The sequence below is a fragment of the Camelina sativa genome, chromosome 14, assembly GCF_030686135.1.
Source record: "Camelina sativa cultivar CO46 ecotype springtype chromosome 14, ASM3068613v1".
NCBI classification, from domain to species: Eukaryota; Viridiplantae; Streptophyta; class Magnoliopsida; order Brassicales; family Brassicaceae; genus Camelina; species Camelina sativa.
In genome coordinates, this window is record NC_141893.1 from 6,931,711 (window position 1) to 6,950,629 (window position 18,919).

The window sequence follows — 18,919 nt, forward strand, 5'->3', positions numbered from 1 at the left end:
AAGAGAGAAAAAGAAGGAAATAATAAAATAAAAAATGTCAAAATGATATGATGCGTTGTTTAGCTTCCTTCCACTCCTTTGTGTGTGTTATTAATTATTAAGGATAATGGGCATGTTCTTCTTCTGGATAGCTCTCTATTTTTACCTAGGATCTCTTCTTGACTCTTGCAGCATCCAGAGGTTGTTTTTACAAACAAACAAACACGTATTATAATTTATACATATCATATACAACAACTAACAAATTTGTTAAAACGTACGTACACGACATGAATGAAGCTCACTATCGAGTATTTCAATCCAGATCGGTTCTCATGTGAGTTAGTTAACAAAAGCGTTTAATACACGTTGCCGTCTATCGTCAAACAGTGTGGTAAATAGGAACTCCGTTAGCATTTTAGTATTCAAGAGTGTTTGTACTCTAGTAATGAATACAATTATACAAGTTTTGTTTGTATTACAAACTTTTAATAATACGAAGGACTATTGGGCCATTAGTGGGCTTAATATGAAGAATATATTAGTGGATGATTTATATTTTACCCACCACCAAATTCCTAGTTAGTTTGGTCAAAGTCCGATATCAGGACCGAGACCGAGAGAATAAAGAAAAGAAGAAACACCGAGTTTGTTTGTTTGTTTGTTTGTTGTTCTACTTTTCCGACGAAAAGAAGATAGCTCAAAGGTTTATTGATCGATCGCTCGCTCAAAGGTATTTTGATTCTCTCTTTCTCAAGTCGATTTTGGTTTTTTAATTCTTTCCTTCTAGAGGTAAAATCTGATCAGACTAAAACTAGCTTCTTCGGTTATAGACTTATAGATCGGAAACTCTGATTCCATCTCTATCTAATTTGGGGAAAATATCAGCTTATCTGAACCCAATTCCAATTTCATAGATCGGTTCCAAATCATTCTCTTTACTTCTGAGCTGGATTGATTTTATAAAAAGAAGCTTTTGTTTCCTTCTCCAACCGAATTTAGGGTTTTTTTTTGTTGATGATATGTGTTTTGCGTTTTTTTCTTTGATACTAAGCAGCTGAACATTGGATACAACTTTTGATCTTGGGAGGAGAAAGAAAGAAAGAAAGATGTTTGCAGCTTCTTGTCTCGCATCGTGCTGTGCTGCTTGTGCTTGCGATGCTTGCCGCACTGTGGTTTCTGGGATCAGCAGACGTTCGGCGAGGATTGCTTACTGTGGTCTCTTTGCTCTTTCCTTAATCGTTTCATGGATTCTCCGTGAGGTTGCTGCTCCTCTCATGGAGAAGCTCCCTTGTAAGTTGTGCTTTTTTTTTTTCTTTCTGTTAATACTTCTGATGGTTAAGAATATTTTTAGCTTATGGAACTAATTATTGACGACATTGTGCAGGGATTAACCATTTTCACAAGACACCTGATCGTGAATGGTTTGAGACTGATGCTGTGTTGCGTGTCAGCTTAGGGAATTTCTTGTTTTTCTCTATTCTGTCCGTTATGATGATCGGTGTTAAAACTCAGAAAGACCCTCGTGATGGTATCCACCATGGTGGTTGGATGATGAAAATTATCTCTTGGTGCATTTTGGTCATCTTGATGTTCTTCCTTCCTAATGAAATCATCAGTTTCTATGGTCAGTTTCTTTTTTCATTGCCAACCAAAGTGATGAGTGAATAGATTAGCGCGTGTTGAGCTAATGAGAATCAATTTGACATCTTGCAGAATCCATGTCAAAGTTTGGTGCTGGATTCTTTCTTCTTGTTCAAGTTGTGCTTCTTTTGGATTTCGTTCATGGATGGAATGACACCTGGGTTGGCTATGACGAGCAGTTCTGGTTAGTAAACATATTTGCAATCAAATTATATGTGACTTCATTATCCCACTGTTAATCTAAGTAGTATTTGTATTTATATATAGGTATGCTGCGTTACTAGTTGTTTCTCTTGTATGTTACTTGGCTACATTTGTCTTCTCTGGGCTTCTCTTCCACTGGTTTACTCCGTCTGGCCATGATTGTGGACTCAACACCTTCTTCATTCTCATGACTCTGATATTTGTATTCGTCTTTGCTGTTGTAGTTTTGCATCCCGCTGTAAGTTTTGACTCTATTTTTCTAATATGTATCTTACTTGGCTCTCTGCTTCAGGCTCACTGAAGGCAAATTAACTTTTTTGGCAGGTCGGTGGAAGTATTTTACCAGCATCGGTTATCTCTCTCTATTGCATGTACCTCTGTTACAGCGGACTTGCAAGTGAACCCCGTGACTACGAGTGCAATGGTCTCCACAAACACTCCAAAGCTGTTTCAACAGGCACAATGACCATTGGATTACTCACAACTGTTCTCTCTGTTGTTTATTCCGCTGTTCGTGCTGGTTCTTCAACTACTCTTCTCTCTCCTCCTGATTCTCCCCGCGCAGGTATGTTTTGGAAGAAAAAAACCCTTCTCTCAAATTCCGCGTCCTTGTTTTTTGCATGATAAGGGTTTATTTGATTGAAAGCTCGAATCAAAACTGAACTGAAGCCTGTATTTCAAATCCCAAATTTTGAAACCTTTTTGTGTGAGTGCTTAAGAGCCAAGTATGATAAGGTATTTACCTCTCATTGAAAATTTTCAGAGAAGCCTCTGCTTCCGTTAGACGGGAAAGCAGATGAGAAGGAAGAGAAAGAGTGTAAGAAACCAGTGTCATACTCATACGCATTCTTCCACATCATCTTCTCTCTCGCTAGCATGTACTCTGCAATGCTGTTAACCGGCTGGTCAACTTCAGTGGGTGAGAGTGGTAAGCTGGTCGATGTCGGGTGGCCTTCTGTGTGGGTCCGTGTAGTGACTAGCTGGGCGACTGCTGGTCTCTTCATCTGGTCACTTGTTGCTCCGATTCTGTTCCCTGACCGTGAGTTCTGAGCTAATTGCATCATCTACTGGAGGTTCTGAATAACTACATTTCATGAATCTTGAATTTGTAAAAAAATATATTCTCTCTTTCGACTATAATAGAGAGTCTCGTGTGCTTTAAAACCACGCATGGCCTTTCTTGGCTCATCTGTAATATAAATATATAAATAATTTCCTTTCTCGTAAGTTTCATCTGTCTCGACTCTTATTTGTAAAAGTGAATTTGCAGTGAACAAAACTAAAAGATTCCGCAACTGTTGCCTGGCACAGAAATTTCATAATTTTAGAGACCATTTCATTATTAAGAAGAGAAACTAGAAAGATTGTCTAATGAGAACGCTCGTTTAGATAAAGATAGCTAAACTCCTTTTTACCCGTGGAAATTTATTGAATCGCTAAATCTGTGAATGATAACATTCACGTCTATATGTGATCCCATGACTTAATGGCTCTTCCTGATTAATCAAAACTCTCAAGGATATGGATACTTTCAATCAACCTGAGCAACATATATGCCTTACCATTTACCCCTGCAGACACACAGGTGACTGTTGATGTGTTAAACCGACAATATAAATAAAACGAGTCTTAATGGGGATGAATTGGAATTGGTCCTTTTATTAACGTAGAATTGAAGTGAGGGTTTAGAGGAAACGACAATTAGGGAGCTAAGCGCAGTTAATACGAAAATAATGCTCTTTTCTCTCTAATTGCCCAAAAAAGTGGATCCCTGATGTGACAATGACATCAGGTATTTATAGTGGACCATTGACCTAGGGTTTTTTCTGTCTCTCCCGCAAATGACATTTTTGCCCCTTTGGCCTAACGGACCAAATCCAAGACTTCAGGCCCAAAACTTCCTAAGATTTTCTGTTTGGGCTTTTGTAAATGTTGGGAGCAAAGCCCATATCCAACAATGGCCCCCCCTAGTTCGATGTGCGATGGCTTGCTTGAGCCGTCGGATACAATTCTGCGGCTTTAGGTTCGTCTTATAGAAGGAACATAAGATCGTTAAGAGCTTGAAGACCTTTTTGAAGGTTCCTGGATGAATAGTGCATTGCACACGTTTTTCGAGGCTTTCGGGAGGTTCCGGGATGAATAGTGCATTGCGCACGTTTTTCTGGGCCCACAGTGGGGCCATACGGAATCCTTTCTTTGACGAAAAGAATTTGAAGACAAAGGCGTTTTCGGAAAACCTGAAGCATGTTTCACACCGATCTCTCCAGCAACGAAGGCGTCGACTCTTCCACGCCCCGATCTCCCGCAACTCGCGTGGAGTCCCCAAGGCCAACCATATGGGGCCGCACCCGTTCGAGGACGAACCAGCTCCAAAGCGTCAATCCAGCTGACCGCGAAGCCGTAGGCGCTACGCGCGTCGCTCCGACCAGTGGCCTAGCCAATGGCGTTATCCCTCCGGAACGTGTAGCCGTAGGTGACAATCCAACTGACCGCGAAGCCGTAGGCGCTACGCGCGTCGCCCAGACAAATGGCGTAACCAATGACACTACCCCTCCTTATCGTGCAGTTGACGGCGTCACCCCAACTAACCGTGCAGCCGCAAACCCTACTATCAGTCAGGCCGCGGAGAGGCGTTACTATCAGTCAGGCCGCGCTCGATGAAGCCGTACGAAGGACCCTGGACCGTATGAGTGGTCAAGCAGCACATATGGCATCTCAAGAACAAGCCGATACCGTATGACGGAAAGGGGGACCTCACTGTGTTCCTGAAGTCGATGTCCATCCACATTGGTAGTTCATACTTCTCACCAGAAGAAGAAGACGCGGGAAGTTGTCAGCTATTCGTCGAAAGCCTAGCCGGCAAAGCATTGAACTGGTTTTCAAGGCTGAAGGCCAATTCAATCGATGGTTACGAAGAACTGACAACCGCATTCCTTCAGCATCAGAAATGCTTCATGCATGTTCCCGCATCAAATGCCGACTTATGGAGAATGTACCAGAAGCACAATGAGCCACTGCGAACTTTCATGGCCAGGTTTAAAGGAGTTGTATCTCAACTCGCCATCAGCGATGACACTGCAATAGGTGCACTTAAGAATGCACTTGCTCACGGGACCAGATTCAAGGAAGACCTAACAATCCAACCCGCCACATCCTTGGCCGAGGTCCTTGCACGCGTAAATTGATACATCAAGGTAGACGAAGACAAGGGAAAAGGAAACATGAACCAGGCCGACGCGGTGGAGAAAGCACCTGAAAAATCCCTGAGCTTGAAAAACAAAGCTGTGGAAGCGTACTATGAACCTCGCCAACATTACAACAGAGACTACGCTAAAGGCGAGAGGGGAAGGAAGGCAACGATGTTCGCTATTGATGGAAATGAGCAACAGCAAAGCAAGCGTTGGAACAAGTACGATCGTGAGACTGATGGTCCCACCTTCAAGGGCAAACACGGTTATTGCGAATTCCACAAATTTGGCGGACATTCCACGGAAGATTGCAAAACACTTCAATACCTTCTTCTTCACAAGTACAAGAGAGGTGACATCGATGTAGAGCGAGAACGAAGAAAGGTTAACACCCACAAGGATAACCTGTATTGTTTGGCAGACCAGCAACAACACGAAAGGCAGCATGAGGAGGAAGCAGCAGCACAAAATGACCGAGCACGAGCACAAAATGACCAAGCACAAGCACAAAATGACCGAGCACGAGAAATTGCTCGCCTACCTCCTCCCTCGAAACGAAACCATGATGTCGAAGGACACGATGAACCACCAGCTCCACGCCGAAGATCAACATGATCATGGGTGGCTTGTCGACATGTCGTTACTCCGTTTGTTCAATCCAAGCTTATTGCCGCGAAGCATAAACAAAACGCGGCTGGCCCTCCCATAGGAGCACGTTCAAAAAATCTGCCGATCCTATTAAGTTTACTGAAGAAGACGCACTCAACGCTAGTCCAAACAACGATCCGCTCGTTGTAGAAATGGTGATTGGAGAAAGCGCAATGACATTGGGAGCTCGGTCAATGTGATATTCAAGGACGTTCTGATCCAGATGGAGATTGATCTTCGCAGCACAACTCATGAAACGCAACCTCTGACGGGATTCGATGGCGACACTATAATGACGGTAGGAACCATAACACTTCCAATTTACGTCGGCGGCACAATGCAGAGCTTCAATTTCGCAATTGTAGACAAACCTATCGTCTACAATGTCATTCTGGGAATGCCATGGCTTCAAAAAATGTGCGACGTCGCCTCGACTTACCACCAGTGCGTCAAGTTTCCGAACGCATACGGTATCTATACGCTGCGCGGAGACCCTCTGATGGCATGGACTTGCTTCATCATCAAAAAAAAGAAGCGTAATGCGAGAGCATTCGTGATTGCCGAAACAGAGCCGCTGCGAGATCCACGCACACCGCCCTCGAAGGAATATGTGATACAAGTAAACATCGATTTCTCCAATCCCAATCACTGTGTAGGCATTGGTGCCGAGCTGCCAATCGCTTTGAGGGACGAACTCGTTCAGTTCTTGCGAAAGAACGCAACCATGTTCGCCTGGTCGATAGATCACATGACCGGAATAGATCCCAGCATTACCAGCCACGAGCTCAATGTCGATCCAACTTACAAACTGGTTAAGCAAAAGCGTCGAAAGCTCGTTTCGGAACGAACAACCACTTTTAATGACGAGGTATGGAAGCTACTTAATGCGGGATCAATCACTGAAGTTCGCTATCCAAACTGGTTGAGCAACCCGGTCGTGGTTAAGAAGAAGAATGGTACGTGAAGAGTGTGCGCCGACTTCAACGACCTTAACAAAAGCTTGTCCGAAAGACAGTTTTCCTCTTCCGCGCATTGACCAGCTCGTTGAGGCCACAGCTGGAAACGAACTACTATCTTTCATGGATGCGTTCTCAGGCTACAACCAGATAATGATGCACAAGGATGAGCGCGAGAAGACTGCGTTTGTTACTGAACAAGGCACTTTCTGTTACAGAGTAATGCCATTTGGATAAAAAAACGCGGGGGCAACCTATCAGCGACTGGTGAACCGTATGTTCGCAAGCCAACTTGGTCGAACCATGGAAGTCTAAATCGACGATATGCTCTTCAAGTCAGCTCAAGCTACAGACCATGTCACACACCTGAAGCAGTGTTTTGAGATACTTAACAAGTACAACATGAAGCTCAACCCTGCCAAGTGCACATTTGGCGTAACCTCCGGTGAATTCCTGGGGTTCCTCGTCACAAGACGCGGTATAGAAACTAATCCAAAGCAGATTTCGGCAATTGTCAATCTTCCTTCCCCGAGAAACACCCGCGAGGTACAACGTCTTACTGGACGAATCGCCGCATTAAGTCGCTTCATCTCCCACTCAATAGACAAGTACTTACTGTTTTATCAGCTCCTTCGAGTAAACAAACGTTTTGAGTGGGATGAAAAATGCAAATCGACATTCAAAGAATTAAAAGACTATCTCTCATCCCCACCTGTACTCGCCAAACCAGAACAAGGAGAAACTCTGTATCTCTACATCGCCATCTCTTGTTCGGCTGTAAGTGGCGTACTTGTCAGAGAAGATCGTGGTGAGCAGCATCCTATCTTCTATGTGAGCAAGACCCTCGATGGCGCCGAACTCCGATACCCGACTCTTGAGAAGCTCGCATACACAGTCGTAATTTTGGCTCGAAAGCTCCGCCCCTACTTCCAATCTCATATTATCGAAGTCTTGACAAATCAGCCTCTACCAACAATTCTTCATAGTCCGAGCTAGTCAGGACGCCTAGCAAAATGGGCCGTAGAGTTGAGCGAGTACGACATAGAATACAAGAACCGCACCTGCGCTAAATCACAAGTTCTCGCAGATTTTCTCGTTGAACTCTCTCTTGAACTCGAAGCTGACACCCCTCCACCCGAGATTTGGTCACTTCACGTAGATGGTGCTTCGTCAAAGATGGGCTCGGGAGCGGGCGTACGCCTAACCTCGCCAACATGCAAAATCTTGGAGCAGTCATTCCGCCTCGCCTTCTCTGCTTCTAACAACGATGCTGAGTATGAAGCATTAATCGTTGGATTGCGTCTCTCACACGGAATCGGCGTCAAAAAGATTCAAGCTTATTGTGACTCTCAGCTAGTAACGCATCAGTTCAGCGGAGATTATGCAACAAGACATGCGCGCATGGATGCCTACCTCAAAGTTGTTCGCGACTTGTCTCATAAATTCGAGTTCTTTGAGCTTGTCAAGATGCCTCAAAGCGACAATGCTCTGGCTGATGCACTTGCAACGCTCGCTTCCACATCTGATCCCGATCTCCGAAGAGTAATTCCTGTAGAGAGCATTGATCAACCGAGTAGCGACGTCAACTTGTTACCACCCGCTCCGGCCAAGCTTCTTGAAATTGCACCCTCAACAGACACACCAACTAGCCTGAGCAATGTATTAACAATTGTTTCAGCCGTGACAAGATCAGCCCGAACAGGCACAAGTACACGACATCCACCGCACCCATTCCAGCCCCCGCTGCGCCCACTCCAGCCCCTGCCGCGCACAATATCACCATGCACGATGACAGGCAAAGGGAAATTATAACATATATCGCGGATGGGATTATGCCAAAAGATAACTGGGAAGCAAGGCGATTGCGCGCTAAGTGCGCACAATACACACTATTTGACGGCAATCTATTCCGTTGGGATCCGAACGGCGCTCTCCTCATTTGCGTCAACATAAAGGACGTCAATGACATCATGTGCGAAGTCCACAAGGGCGCTGGCGGAAACCACTCAGGGGGTCGTGCTCTAGCACTTCGAATCCGTCACAATGGACATTTCTGGCCAACGATGGTCACCGATTGCACCGCTTTTGCAGCCAAGTGTGAAAAGTGTCAGCGCCACGCACCGTTTATCGATTCCCCGACTGAACCTCTTCGAGCAAAGTCACGACCTTACCCCTTTATGCTGTGGGCAATGGATATTGTAGGCCCATTAACTCCGTCCAATCAAAAGAAGTATCTCCTGATCTTGACGGACTACTTTACCAAGTGGGTTGAAGCAGAATCGTATGTCTCGATCGAAGCCAACGAAGTCCAGAATTTTGTTTAGAAAAATATCATATGCCGGCACGGACCCCAATTTATCTCGCTTCAATTTGAAGGATTCTGCGCCGGCTGGCGGATACGACTGATCAAATCGACTTCGAGATACCGGCAGGGCAACAGACAAGCAGAGGCAACTAACAAGACCATACTTTCCGGAATTAAGAAACGCCTTGACGCCAAGAAAGGTCTTTGGGCCGACGAACTCGATGGCATCTTGTGGTCTCACCGAACTTCTCCACGCACATCTACCGGTTAAACATCATTCTCTCTCGCCTACGGTATGGAGGCACTCGCACAGGCCAAAGTTGGAATTTCTACGCTCCGACGTTCCATGCTCTCTCATAATCCTGAATTGAGCAACAAAATGTTGTGTGACAGACTCATGTTTGTTGAAGAAGAGCGCGACTAAGCCCTACTACGCATCCAGAACTAGCAGCAAACTGCCGCAAAATTCTACAACAAGAAAGTCAAATCTCGCAACTTCGCCGAGGGCGACCTCGTCCTCCGCAAAGTCTACTAGAATACAAGGGAGAAGAACGCTGGAAAACTCGGCGTGCATTGGGAAGGTCCATACTTAATCTCCAAGATCGTCAAACTCGGCGTCTACCAGCTACTCGAGATGCAAGGCACGCCAGTCCCGCGATCCTGGAACTGTGCCAACCTCAAGCGTTACTATCATTAGTCCAATTACTGCAAAGCCAAAAAAAAAAAAAAAAAAAGCTCGTCATCGAGCATTTACTTGTAATTTGAACTACGAATGGCTTGATCCCTTTCGATGGTACATAGGCAATAATCAAGTTCTCTTATTCTGACGCCCTGGCCAGGCGCACAGCTCTAAAACGCACTCTGCATGGGTGCAGTGGTGAAATAATCCACGTCCTTACTTAGGTAGGACATTTTAAGCCGAGCCCAGACTCGCAAAGCTAGAAGGAACCGGAGTGAGTAGGCCGAGACCCTGACTCGCACACCCGCAATTCCGGCAGCACCCACACGGTAAGCTGGACACGCGTACCGCACCTAAAATAGTACCGCACCTAAATTCTATCTTGTCTACTCGAGACGTTTCGGGGAACAACATATCCAGGGTAAGCCAAGAGACGTCCTGCACTGCAAAATATGCCCTATAAACAACGAAAATGTCGCATCTCTATTCTACGCAATAATCAATCTTTACGCGACCAAAAGCATGTAATCCAAAAGCAGGTTCATCCCAATGAAGGAAACAAAAATCGGCAATAATCAAGTTCATAAATCAAAAGCAACCAAGCTTGTAATTATCCAAAGGAAAGGTACAAAAGCAATCAGCAATCGAGTTCGCAATGACAAAAAGAAAATCAAAAAGCAAAAACACGAGGACATATCACTCGTTAGCAGCATCATCACCACCTCCATCAGTAGCCTCCAGGAACGGCTCGAGATCTTCGTCAAGAAGCGGAGGCACTACGATTCGATTCACTTTTGCTTGGAACTCCTCCTCGTTGGCAGCAAGACGTACCATCCTATCTTCGGGAATAGCAACACTCCTATTGATCATCGTCTGTAGACACTGTCTAGTCCTGGTCACCTGGCTAGGAGTGAGCAAGTCAGGCTGTCTCTCACGTGACACAATCACATGCCGCCTCAGGCGATCAATACGCTCGCAATGCGTCCCGATCACAACAGCAACCTTCGCACACTCTTCTTCACCGCGCTTATCTCTCTCCTTTCTGATTCGCTCCGACTCGGAAGTGAGCTTCCGTTGGGATTGCTTTAACGAAGCCGTCAACTCCTTGACGAGCACTGCATTCGCTTTGCTCGATCGCTCGGCCTGAACAAGTGCATCCTGAACGAGAGCAGTCTCTCTCTTAGCCGCACGCACCTTATCCTCGTCTTCGCCTGTAAGACGGTTAGTCCAGCTTATTGCCTGAAACATCGAGAAAAGACAGTCAAGTTACAACCAAGCAAAATATTAGTCAAAGTCAAGTCGAACCTGAATCTGCCAAAGAACGCAGTCTTTGTACGCAGACGAACAAGCCAAATCGCTAAGAGACGGGAGAGGCACGAAGTCCCCATGAATCTTGCTGGCAAGATCCGCGCAAGCCCGTGAGTCACCACAAAACGCCAGGTCTTTCACGTCATAGCGAAAGGAGAACGAGTGATCGATGCCCGCGCAACCATCCTCTTCATAGTGGCTACATCTAGGGTTTCCTCCAGCATCACTCCGAGGACTCGAGCGCGACGCCCTCTTTCGAGAATGATCGCCATCTCCAGCTGCAGCTCTCCCACGGGGCCTTGAAGAAGGCTTCTTCGAAACACGAGTCGCAGCAACTTCGGCTACACGAGTTCTACGACTAGGATCACTCCTGGAGACAGCCACTTCGCCATCTTCATGTTCCACCGTAACAATCTCCGCTCCGACCTCGGTGTTTGGTGTAACAACCTTGGTTGCGACAGCAGGAACATCCTCGGCATCGAACAAGTCAGCGTAGCATGGCATAGGGCAGTCTCCCATTTGTAATCTGATCCGCAAACCTGCAAAATAAATAAGAGTCTTAGACAAGAAAGCACACAACCCTCGAGACGAAGGAAAGCTAACCAAAAACTTACAAGTCTTGAAGTGTGAAAGAACGTCCGGCCACCGCAAAGTCCCGCTAAAAAGAAAAGCAGAAGCTTGTTCAACAGTTTCGGAATCGCACGCACCAGAAGGTGGAGGATCGCCAGCAAAAACAAAACAAACGAATCAGAAAACAGAGTTAGAAAGATCAAAAGAAGACGAACCCAACCCAGTAGTGGCTACCGGGAGTTAAGTTCCAAGCATGAGGGCAGGTCGTGTCGGGATCTTCGACAGAAATGTTTTTTATTTCTACGAAGAAAAACTTCCTCCGCCAATCGTGAACATGGCTCTTTTGGCCACGCAGGATCGTGAGACCTGGCGTACAGCATGCACAGCATAGCCCCGAACTGTCACGTGTAAATCGAGTGACCAGCTCGAAAACGTCGGCGCTCATCTTGATATTCACATAGTTGCCAATTATCGTAAGCCCTACCGCGTTAATGATGGTGGAGATCGACAGCTGCGAGAATGCAATCTTCCGACGCGCACAGTAACTCGTCAAAAATTCGAGAATGGGGAACCATAGGCCGCACTCCGCAAAAAAATCAACCTAAACGCATAGGTGAGCCGCTGGACAGTCCCACGGACGTTCGTCGATACTTGGTAATACAAGCAGCAGGATATTCGGCATCCCGAAGAGGTCAAACACGCGGGCTATGGACTTGTCATTACACAAAGTTCGTCCTGGATCACGGGAGATGCGCTCATCGTCACCTGCTCGATAGTCCGGTCCGGTGATTCTAGCACGATCTTTGTGACGTCTTGAAGTCTCGTCTCTTTCAGCAAGGCTGGCGACCAGCGATCTAGTGGCGCGCTCTGAGCAATTACGCTCCTCGTACGCGTAGGAAACATCACTTCGAGCTCCCGAACATCTTCTTCCGTCAGATCCGCCAAATCAGTCACGACACCTCTTCCTTCTGACGGGTCCCACCAAGAAGGATAACTCGTTCCAGTTTCGCCAAGATCTCTCTCTAGTGCACGGTACTGATCATCTCAAAACTCCTCCGCAACGTCACCGAAGATATCATCTCCAGAAACCATAGCGCGAGACCTTGCAAAACCAACCAGACAACCGATCAGTATGGGAGCAAAGACGTATCAAAAGCGCAACAGATTCCCCATAGAATGAACACACCCTGCGTACTGCGTACCGCGCACTGCGTCCTGCGTACCGCGTACCGCACCCTGCGTACTGCATACTGCGTACCGCGCACTGCGTCCTGCATACCACGTACCGCATCCTGCATACTGCGTACCGCGCACTACGTACTGCGTACCGCACACTCCGTCCTGCGTACCGCGTACCGCACTCTGCGTACTGCGTACTGCGTCCTGCATAGCGCGTACCGCACCCTGCATACTGTGTACTGCGTACTGCGTACTGCATACTGCGTCCTACGTACTGCGCACTGCGTCCCGCGCACTGTCCTGTGTCCTGCGTACTGCGTCTTGTCTACCGTGTACTGCATCCCGCGCACTCTCCTGCGTCCTGCGCACTGCGTCCGGCGTACTGCGTCTTGTGTACCGTGTACTGCGAACCGTACACTGTCCTGCGTCCTATGTACTGTGCACTACGTACTGCGTACTGCATCCTATCTTATCTCGCGGAGACACCTGCGAGAACACCATCCCGGTCATAACCAAGCCCGGCGGCGGCGAGAAGGCGAGGCTGCAGCGGCGAAACGGCGAGGCAGCAGCAACGAAACGGCGAGTCAGCAGTGATGACGAATTGGAACGATTCGGCAAGGTCGGCGACCTGGAGGAAGCTTGGCGACCAGGAAGGAGTTCAGCGGCGGAAGAGCTGAGCGCGCTAGGAACGGATCCAGCCGCAAGGAGCGACCACCGGCGGGATAAACCGGCCGGACCAAGTGCCAGTGACACGGCAATACGGCAAGACGATTTCGGCGGCGAGACCATGTCTCTCGCAAACCAAAATCGCAAATAAGAAGGATTTGGCCCGTTAGGCCGAAGGGGCAAAAACGTCATTTGCGGTAGAGACAGAAAAAACCCTAGGTCAATGACCCACTATAAATACCTGATATCATTGTCACATCAGGGGATCCACTTTTTTGGGTAATTAGAGAGAGAAGAGCATTATTTTCGTATTAACTGTGCTTAGCTCTCTAATTGTCGTTTCCTGTAAACTCTTACTTCAATTCTACGTTAATAAAAGGACCAATTCTAATTTATCCCCATTAAAACTCGTTTTATTTATATTGTCGGTTTAACACATCAATAATGACATGTGACCTTAACGAGGAATTGGCTGCAAAAAATATATATTTTGGCTTAGAGTCTGTCTCCGCATGATGACAATTTTTTTTTTTTGGTAAGGGCGTGTGTCAGCGTGCGATGCACGTGGGGGGTTGCTATTGCCGCGTTTTAAAATCCGAAACGCTAATGTCGAAAGCGACTGTTTGCTAAAGTCGGCATTGTGCTACAGTTGTTGGAAATCAAAAAAAAAAAAATTTGTTTTTTTTTCTAGGTCACTCTATTTTTTCGCTTCCTCGCCGGAGTTCGCCGACGCCACCTTCTAGTCTAATTCGTCGAGATGAAGCTCACCGTTAAGACTCTCAAGGGTAGTCATTTCGAAATCAAGGTTCTGCCCACCGACACGGTTAGTCCTTCTCCATTTCCCCTTCCTTGGTTCATGTAATTATGTATTAGTAAAATCTAGATATATTTCAAACGAGGAGAGATGGTGCAAATACCAATCTGGGTTATGTAACACATGAGACTTGCTTTGTTGATAAACAGCTTTTTAGATATGCTAGATTCAGAAATTTTGAGTTTTCCGATGAAATGTATTTTGGTAGATATATATGTCCATGAGTTCTAATATTGTTATATTCTGGGATTTTTTTAAAAAAGATAATGGCAGTGAAGAAGAATATTGAAGATTCACAAAGCAAAGACAACTATCCTTGTGGACAGCAATTGCTAATTCACAATGGAAAAGTTTTGAAAGATGAAACTACTTTGGTGGAGAACAAGGTCACCGAAGAAGGTTTTCTTGTTGTCATGCTTAGCAAGGTACTTGTTTTTTATTCTTATATCTTCCTATTTAGGTAGGAGTATGATAACCGGATTTGTATATCCACATACTCTGGCTGGTTTATTTTCAATACTAGTAGTCACAATAATAGGAACTCCAACTGAGAAGCCTTTGTTTACTTGAGATGTATATTTGTGGAAGCGTAGATGATAGGTGAATTGTAAATAGATTAAGAAACTTAACTAGAGAACCTATGTGCTTGCACTGACAATGTTTTTTTGCCTTTTTCTTTGCAATGGATAGAGTAAAACTGCAAGTTCTGCTGGTCCCTCTTCTGCTCAGGTAAGTTTATTTATTATTTTCTCATGTTTCTGCACATAACTTAGGTCAGTTGAGTATTCCTCATTGGAGAACTTTGTTTATGTCACAGCCTACTTCCACCGCTACATCTACCGTATCTTCAACAACAACGGTAATTTTCTTACATATCTTTTCTTTTGGGAATTATGAAATTAACGTCTTGTTTACTCGGTTCATTTAACACAAGTTTGTATCAATTGACCAGCCTGCAGCTCCATTGACAACCCAGTCAATAGCTGTGCCAGCTCCAAATTCTACTTCCGCTCAAGAACAACCAGCGTAAGTTTTATTTTTAAAATAAGAGGCTTCATTGGATATTTATTTTATCTTCATTAACTTAAGATACTTGAATTTTGTATTTTGAGGATTTTATGGATACTCTATGATCTCCACACCATTGTAGGTCTCAAAGTGACACTTATGGTCAAGCTGCTTCAACTTTAGTTAGTGGCAGTAGTGTTGAGCAAATGGTTCAACAAATAATGGAAATGGGAGGTGGGAGCTGGGACAAAGAAACAGTTACTCGTGCTCTTCGTGCAGCGTATAACAACCCTGAGAGAGCAGTGGATTATCTATATTCTGTATGCCCCTTCTCTGTAACAGGCGTCTGTTATATTTTCATGGAATGAAAGTGCTGATATCTATTTTAATTTTCAGGGAATTCCTGAAACAGTAGTCGTTCCAGCAACTATTCCTTCTGGAGTAGGATCTGATGCAGAACATGCTGCTCCTCCTGCTTCTGGAGGACCTAATTCATCTCCTTTGGATTTGTTTCCCCAGGTAAGAGCTTGGTACTTTTGTTTCAGGGGAAAGAGATAATTGAAGCTGAGTTCCCATTGCATGATACGGGTTCTTTCTTTTCCTTTCCAGGAAGCAGTTTCTGATGCTGTAGGTGGAGATCTTGGAACGCTTGAATTCCTCAGAGGCAATGATCAGGTTATCATTTTATTATTAACCCCTCTTTTCATTTGTGAGGTCGAATAGAATGATTAAGGATTTGAAACTTGGTCACTAGATTTGTTAGAAGCCTGTTTCGGAGGTGTATTCTAGCCTACTTCTATGTGATATTGCTTTAACCATTTGATACAGCTTCCTCATACACTAATCTTGTTTTGTTTCCATATGTTCTAGTTCCAACAATTACGCACCATGGTCAATTCCAACCCCCAGATTCTGCAGGTGAGCGAGTCTTAATCTTTTATTTTGGGTCCATGATTAGTAGGCTGGCCTTTATATTGCTTCTGAACATTTCACTATTCGGTTGCCGCTTCTGTTACAGCCTATGCTTCAAGAGCTCGGAAAGCAGAACCCCCAACTTCTGAGGCTAATTCAAGAGAACCAAACCGAATTTCTTCAGTTACTAAATGAGCCCTACGAAGGATCTGACGGGTGAGTATTCTATAGTCTGCAGATCGTTTTCTTGGTTTGGCCATTGTGTGATTAAAGCAATCACGTCTATATGTGATCCCATGACTCAATGGCTCTTATTAATTGTTCAAAACTCTCAGGGATATGGATATTTTCGATCAACCTGAGCAAGAAATGCCCCACGCAGTCAACGTTACCCCTGCAGAGCAAGAAGCGATTCAACGGGTACATACACACACTTACATTCCTCATCACCGTTATAACAAACTGTAATAAGATTTTCTCATCCTTTCTAACTCCTGGGTTAAACATCTTTGCTCAGCTCGAGGCAATGGGGTTTGATAGAGCATTAGTCATAGAAGCCTTCCTTGCGTGTGACCGTAACGAGGAATTGGCTGCAAACTATCTGCTAGAGCACTCAACAGATTTTGAAGACTGAGTTCCGACAAACAAAATCTGGCTTTTTTAACCAAAGCAGAGCACAAGAAAATTTTCTGTTCCCCCTTCTTTCTTCTGAACTGTTACTCTGCTCATAATCTCATATCTTATTCTTACATCTCCATATTTATCGTATAGAACAAGTTTGGGTTTTACACGACTCACCGTTGTGTTTTTAAGTTTTTTTTTTCTCATAAATAGCACAGGAAACAGAAAACTAGTGTTAACAACAATTAAATTGAGGTCATAAACATATGATGTGGTTGTTATTATAATGGCTCACGGATATCCTTATTTTATCGATCTTGTCTACTATATCATGTGTTTATCCACACAGCACAAGAAACAATAAGCAACGTTGGCGCGCAGAATCATGCCCAAAGTATGTTACACATAGACACTCTCACTCAACATTTTCTCTGGGAAACGAAAGATCTTCATCATACTCTCTGCCATGCATCTCCCCTCTTCATGATACATTCATTCCCTTGTTCCTGACACCCAAGTTGCATTTCACTCAGAAGCAGCAGCAGCAGCAGCAGCCTGTTCAACGCATATTTCAGCTTCCAATTGTTTCGAGATAAACCATCACTATTAATCAAAATAAACCATCTGCCTACTGCTTCTAGTCCATAGCCCTTAGGTGTGTTAACTTATAACCTTTTTTTGGGTATAAACACCAACTACACATGCATTTTGAACAGTTGAACAAGCCACTCTTAAGTCTTATCCCCATTCACTAACCTGGTTAAGAGGATTATCTGGTGATTTCTTCCACATCTTCCAAATCAAGTCCTTGTACTGAGTGTGAGTAAGACCTGGTTTCTCCTCCTTCAGCCTTGGAAGTTCAGCTTCTTCATAGGCCTTCAACCACAATTATATCAATCAGCATATAAATCCACCAGAACTTAGCATATCACTAATATCTTCTAGAACTCAACTCAGGACAAGCAAGGATACACTATAAAATCTTCCCAATCGAATTACGTATGGTAACGAAATCTCAGCATCAATCGAAGACTTGCTATGGATTAATAACCTAAAAGCAAAGAAGGCACAAGAGATAACCTTAAAGGAAGCCTTAAGCCTTTTTTCAGGATGTCGATCAACGGGGAGGTTATCTGACACCGTAATCCGTGCGAGAGCCTCGTCAACGGTATGGGCCTCGATGAGAGAATCATCGCGATTGGTATTGGTCACCAGTACCATCTTCTCATACTCATCTTCCCCAGCCATGCGAGTCTGTTTCTTCTTAGAGTCTTCTGCTTTCTTGGCCTGCGCCACCTGATCCTCCTCGCGCCTTCGGATGAGCTCAGCCTCTGTGACCTTAGGGACCGGAACAGTGACGCGATTCGCCTTCTTATCCGGCTTTTTAAGAGCCTTCTCCAGCTCTTGCTCCTCCTGCTCAGCGAGACGCCTCGCCTCAGCTTTCTTAGCGGCGGTCTCAGCTTTCTTCTCCGCCTCTTCCTCCCGCTTCTTCGCCGCCTTGGATTTAGGACCCTCCGCCTCGCGCCAGTATTGCTCCTCCTTCTCCCGAGTCTGGCGATCCTTCTGCTCAGCCTCGGCGGCGTTCTTCCGGGATTTGGCGACCTCCGCCTTGCTGTTCACACCCATCTTCTTCGGCATCTTCGATTTCGCTAGGGTTAATTGATCTTGATTGTATGAGATGAGAATTGAATTGAAATCGCTAGGGTCACGATCTTTGTATAGAAATGAGAGAATTGGATTAACCGTATCGCTCGCTCAGACCCTATGTATTTAAATGTCAATCTTTGTTTGGTTGAAGGCTTCAAGCGGTGGTCAAAGCCGGTTTATCTGAAACAAACCGAGATCATTTGTTATTATATCTTGAACTGGTTAAGATTGTTAACCGGGATTTTTCTTTCCAATTTTAATCTCACTACATGTTTTCTCTTGTCCGAATTTGAGAGAACTTTAACGGTTCAACCAACTTTGGTTTCGAGAAGCATATAGCAAATAGTACTAAATTTGATCGCAATATCTATCACTCGACCAAAGGACAAAAGAAACGTTTCTTGTTTATTGTCGATTACGTGAACAATTCTAATTGGTGTCTCAGTTGGTGTGGGTGGTACAAGTTAGGACAACTGGTTTCTCAGCCAAAGAAGTAAATTTTTCTTGCTTTTACGTTTTAGTAACAGTGTTGACTAATGAGCTCACGTGCAGTAGCAGTAGACCTGTTTGCAATGTCTCTCCCTTCTTTTT

General features: G+C 45.0%; 5 protein-coding genes across 5 annotated transcripts; 4 read left to right on the top strand and 1 right to left on the bottom strand.

Annotated features, from left to right (window-relative positions):
* The first annotated feature begins 129 nt into the window (after positions 1 to 129).
* LOC104740304 (uncharacterized) lies at positions 130 to 3,122 on the top strand. The gene is made up of 7 exons (XM_010460853.2): positions 130 to 712; positions 1,037 to 1,272; positions 1,367 to 1,606; positions 1,696 to 1,807; positions 1,891 to 2,065; positions 2,152 to 2,392; positions 2,591 to 3,122. Exons 2-7 carry the CDS (start codon positions 1,089 to 1,091, stop codon positions 2,875 to 2,877), a joined length of 1,239 nt encoding a protein of 412 aa, XP_010459155.2. The 5' UTR covers positions 130 to 712; positions 1,037 to 1,088; the 3' UTR covers positions 2,878 to 3,122.
* A 1,479-nt stretch (positions 3,123 to 4,601) lies between these two features.
* LOC147927909 (uncharacterized) lies at positions 4,602 to 5,012 on the top strand. The gene has a single exon (XM_087485936.1). The coding sequence runs from the start codon at positions 4,602 to 4,604 to the stop codon at positions 5,010 to 5,012; it is 411 nt and encodes a 136-aa protein (XP_087342062.1).
* Positions 5,013 to 5,886: 874 nt separating this feature from the next.
* Positions 5,887 to 6,856, top strand: LOC147927910 (uncharacterized). The gene is made up of 2 exons (XM_087485937.1): positions 5,887 to 6,619; positions 6,759 to 6,856. The coding sequence occupies exons 1-2, from the start codon at positions 5,887 to 5,889 to the stop codon at positions 6,854 to 6,856; spliced, it is 831 nt and encodes a 276-aa protein (XP_087342063.1).
* A 6,982-nt stretch (positions 6,857 to 13,838) lies between these two features.
* LOC104740306 (putative ubiquitin receptor RAD23a) lies at positions 13,839 to 16,992 on the top strand. The gene is made up of 12 exons (XM_010460855.3): positions 13,839 to 14,149; positions 14,404 to 14,565; positions 14,831 to 14,869; positions 14,958 to 14,999; positions 15,093 to 15,166; positions 15,291 to 15,468; positions 15,545 to 15,667; positions 15,758 to 15,823; positions 16,019 to 16,066; positions 16,167 to 16,276; positions 16,396 to 16,480; positions 16,578 to 16,992. Exons 1-12 carry the CDS (start codon positions 14,084 to 14,086, stop codon positions 16,692 to 16,694), a joined length of 1,110 nt encoding a protein of 369 aa, XP_010459157.1. The 5' UTR covers positions 13,839 to 14,083; the 3' UTR covers positions 16,695 to 16,992.
* LOC104740305 (uncharacterized) lies at positions 16,932 to 18,597 on the bottom strand. Its single transcript, XM_010460854.3, has 3 exons — positions 17,762 to 18,597; positions 17,438 to 17,557; positions 16,932 to 17,236 (listed from the first exon to the last, which is right to left on the bottom strand). The coding sequence occupies exons 1-3, from the start codon at positions 18,317 to 18,319 to the stop codon at positions 17,207 to 17,209; spliced, it is 708 nt and encodes a 235-aa protein (XP_010459156.1). The 5' UTR covers positions 18,320 to 18,597; the 3' UTR covers positions 16,932 to 17,206.
* Positions 18,598 to 18,919: the final 322 nt, after the last annotated feature.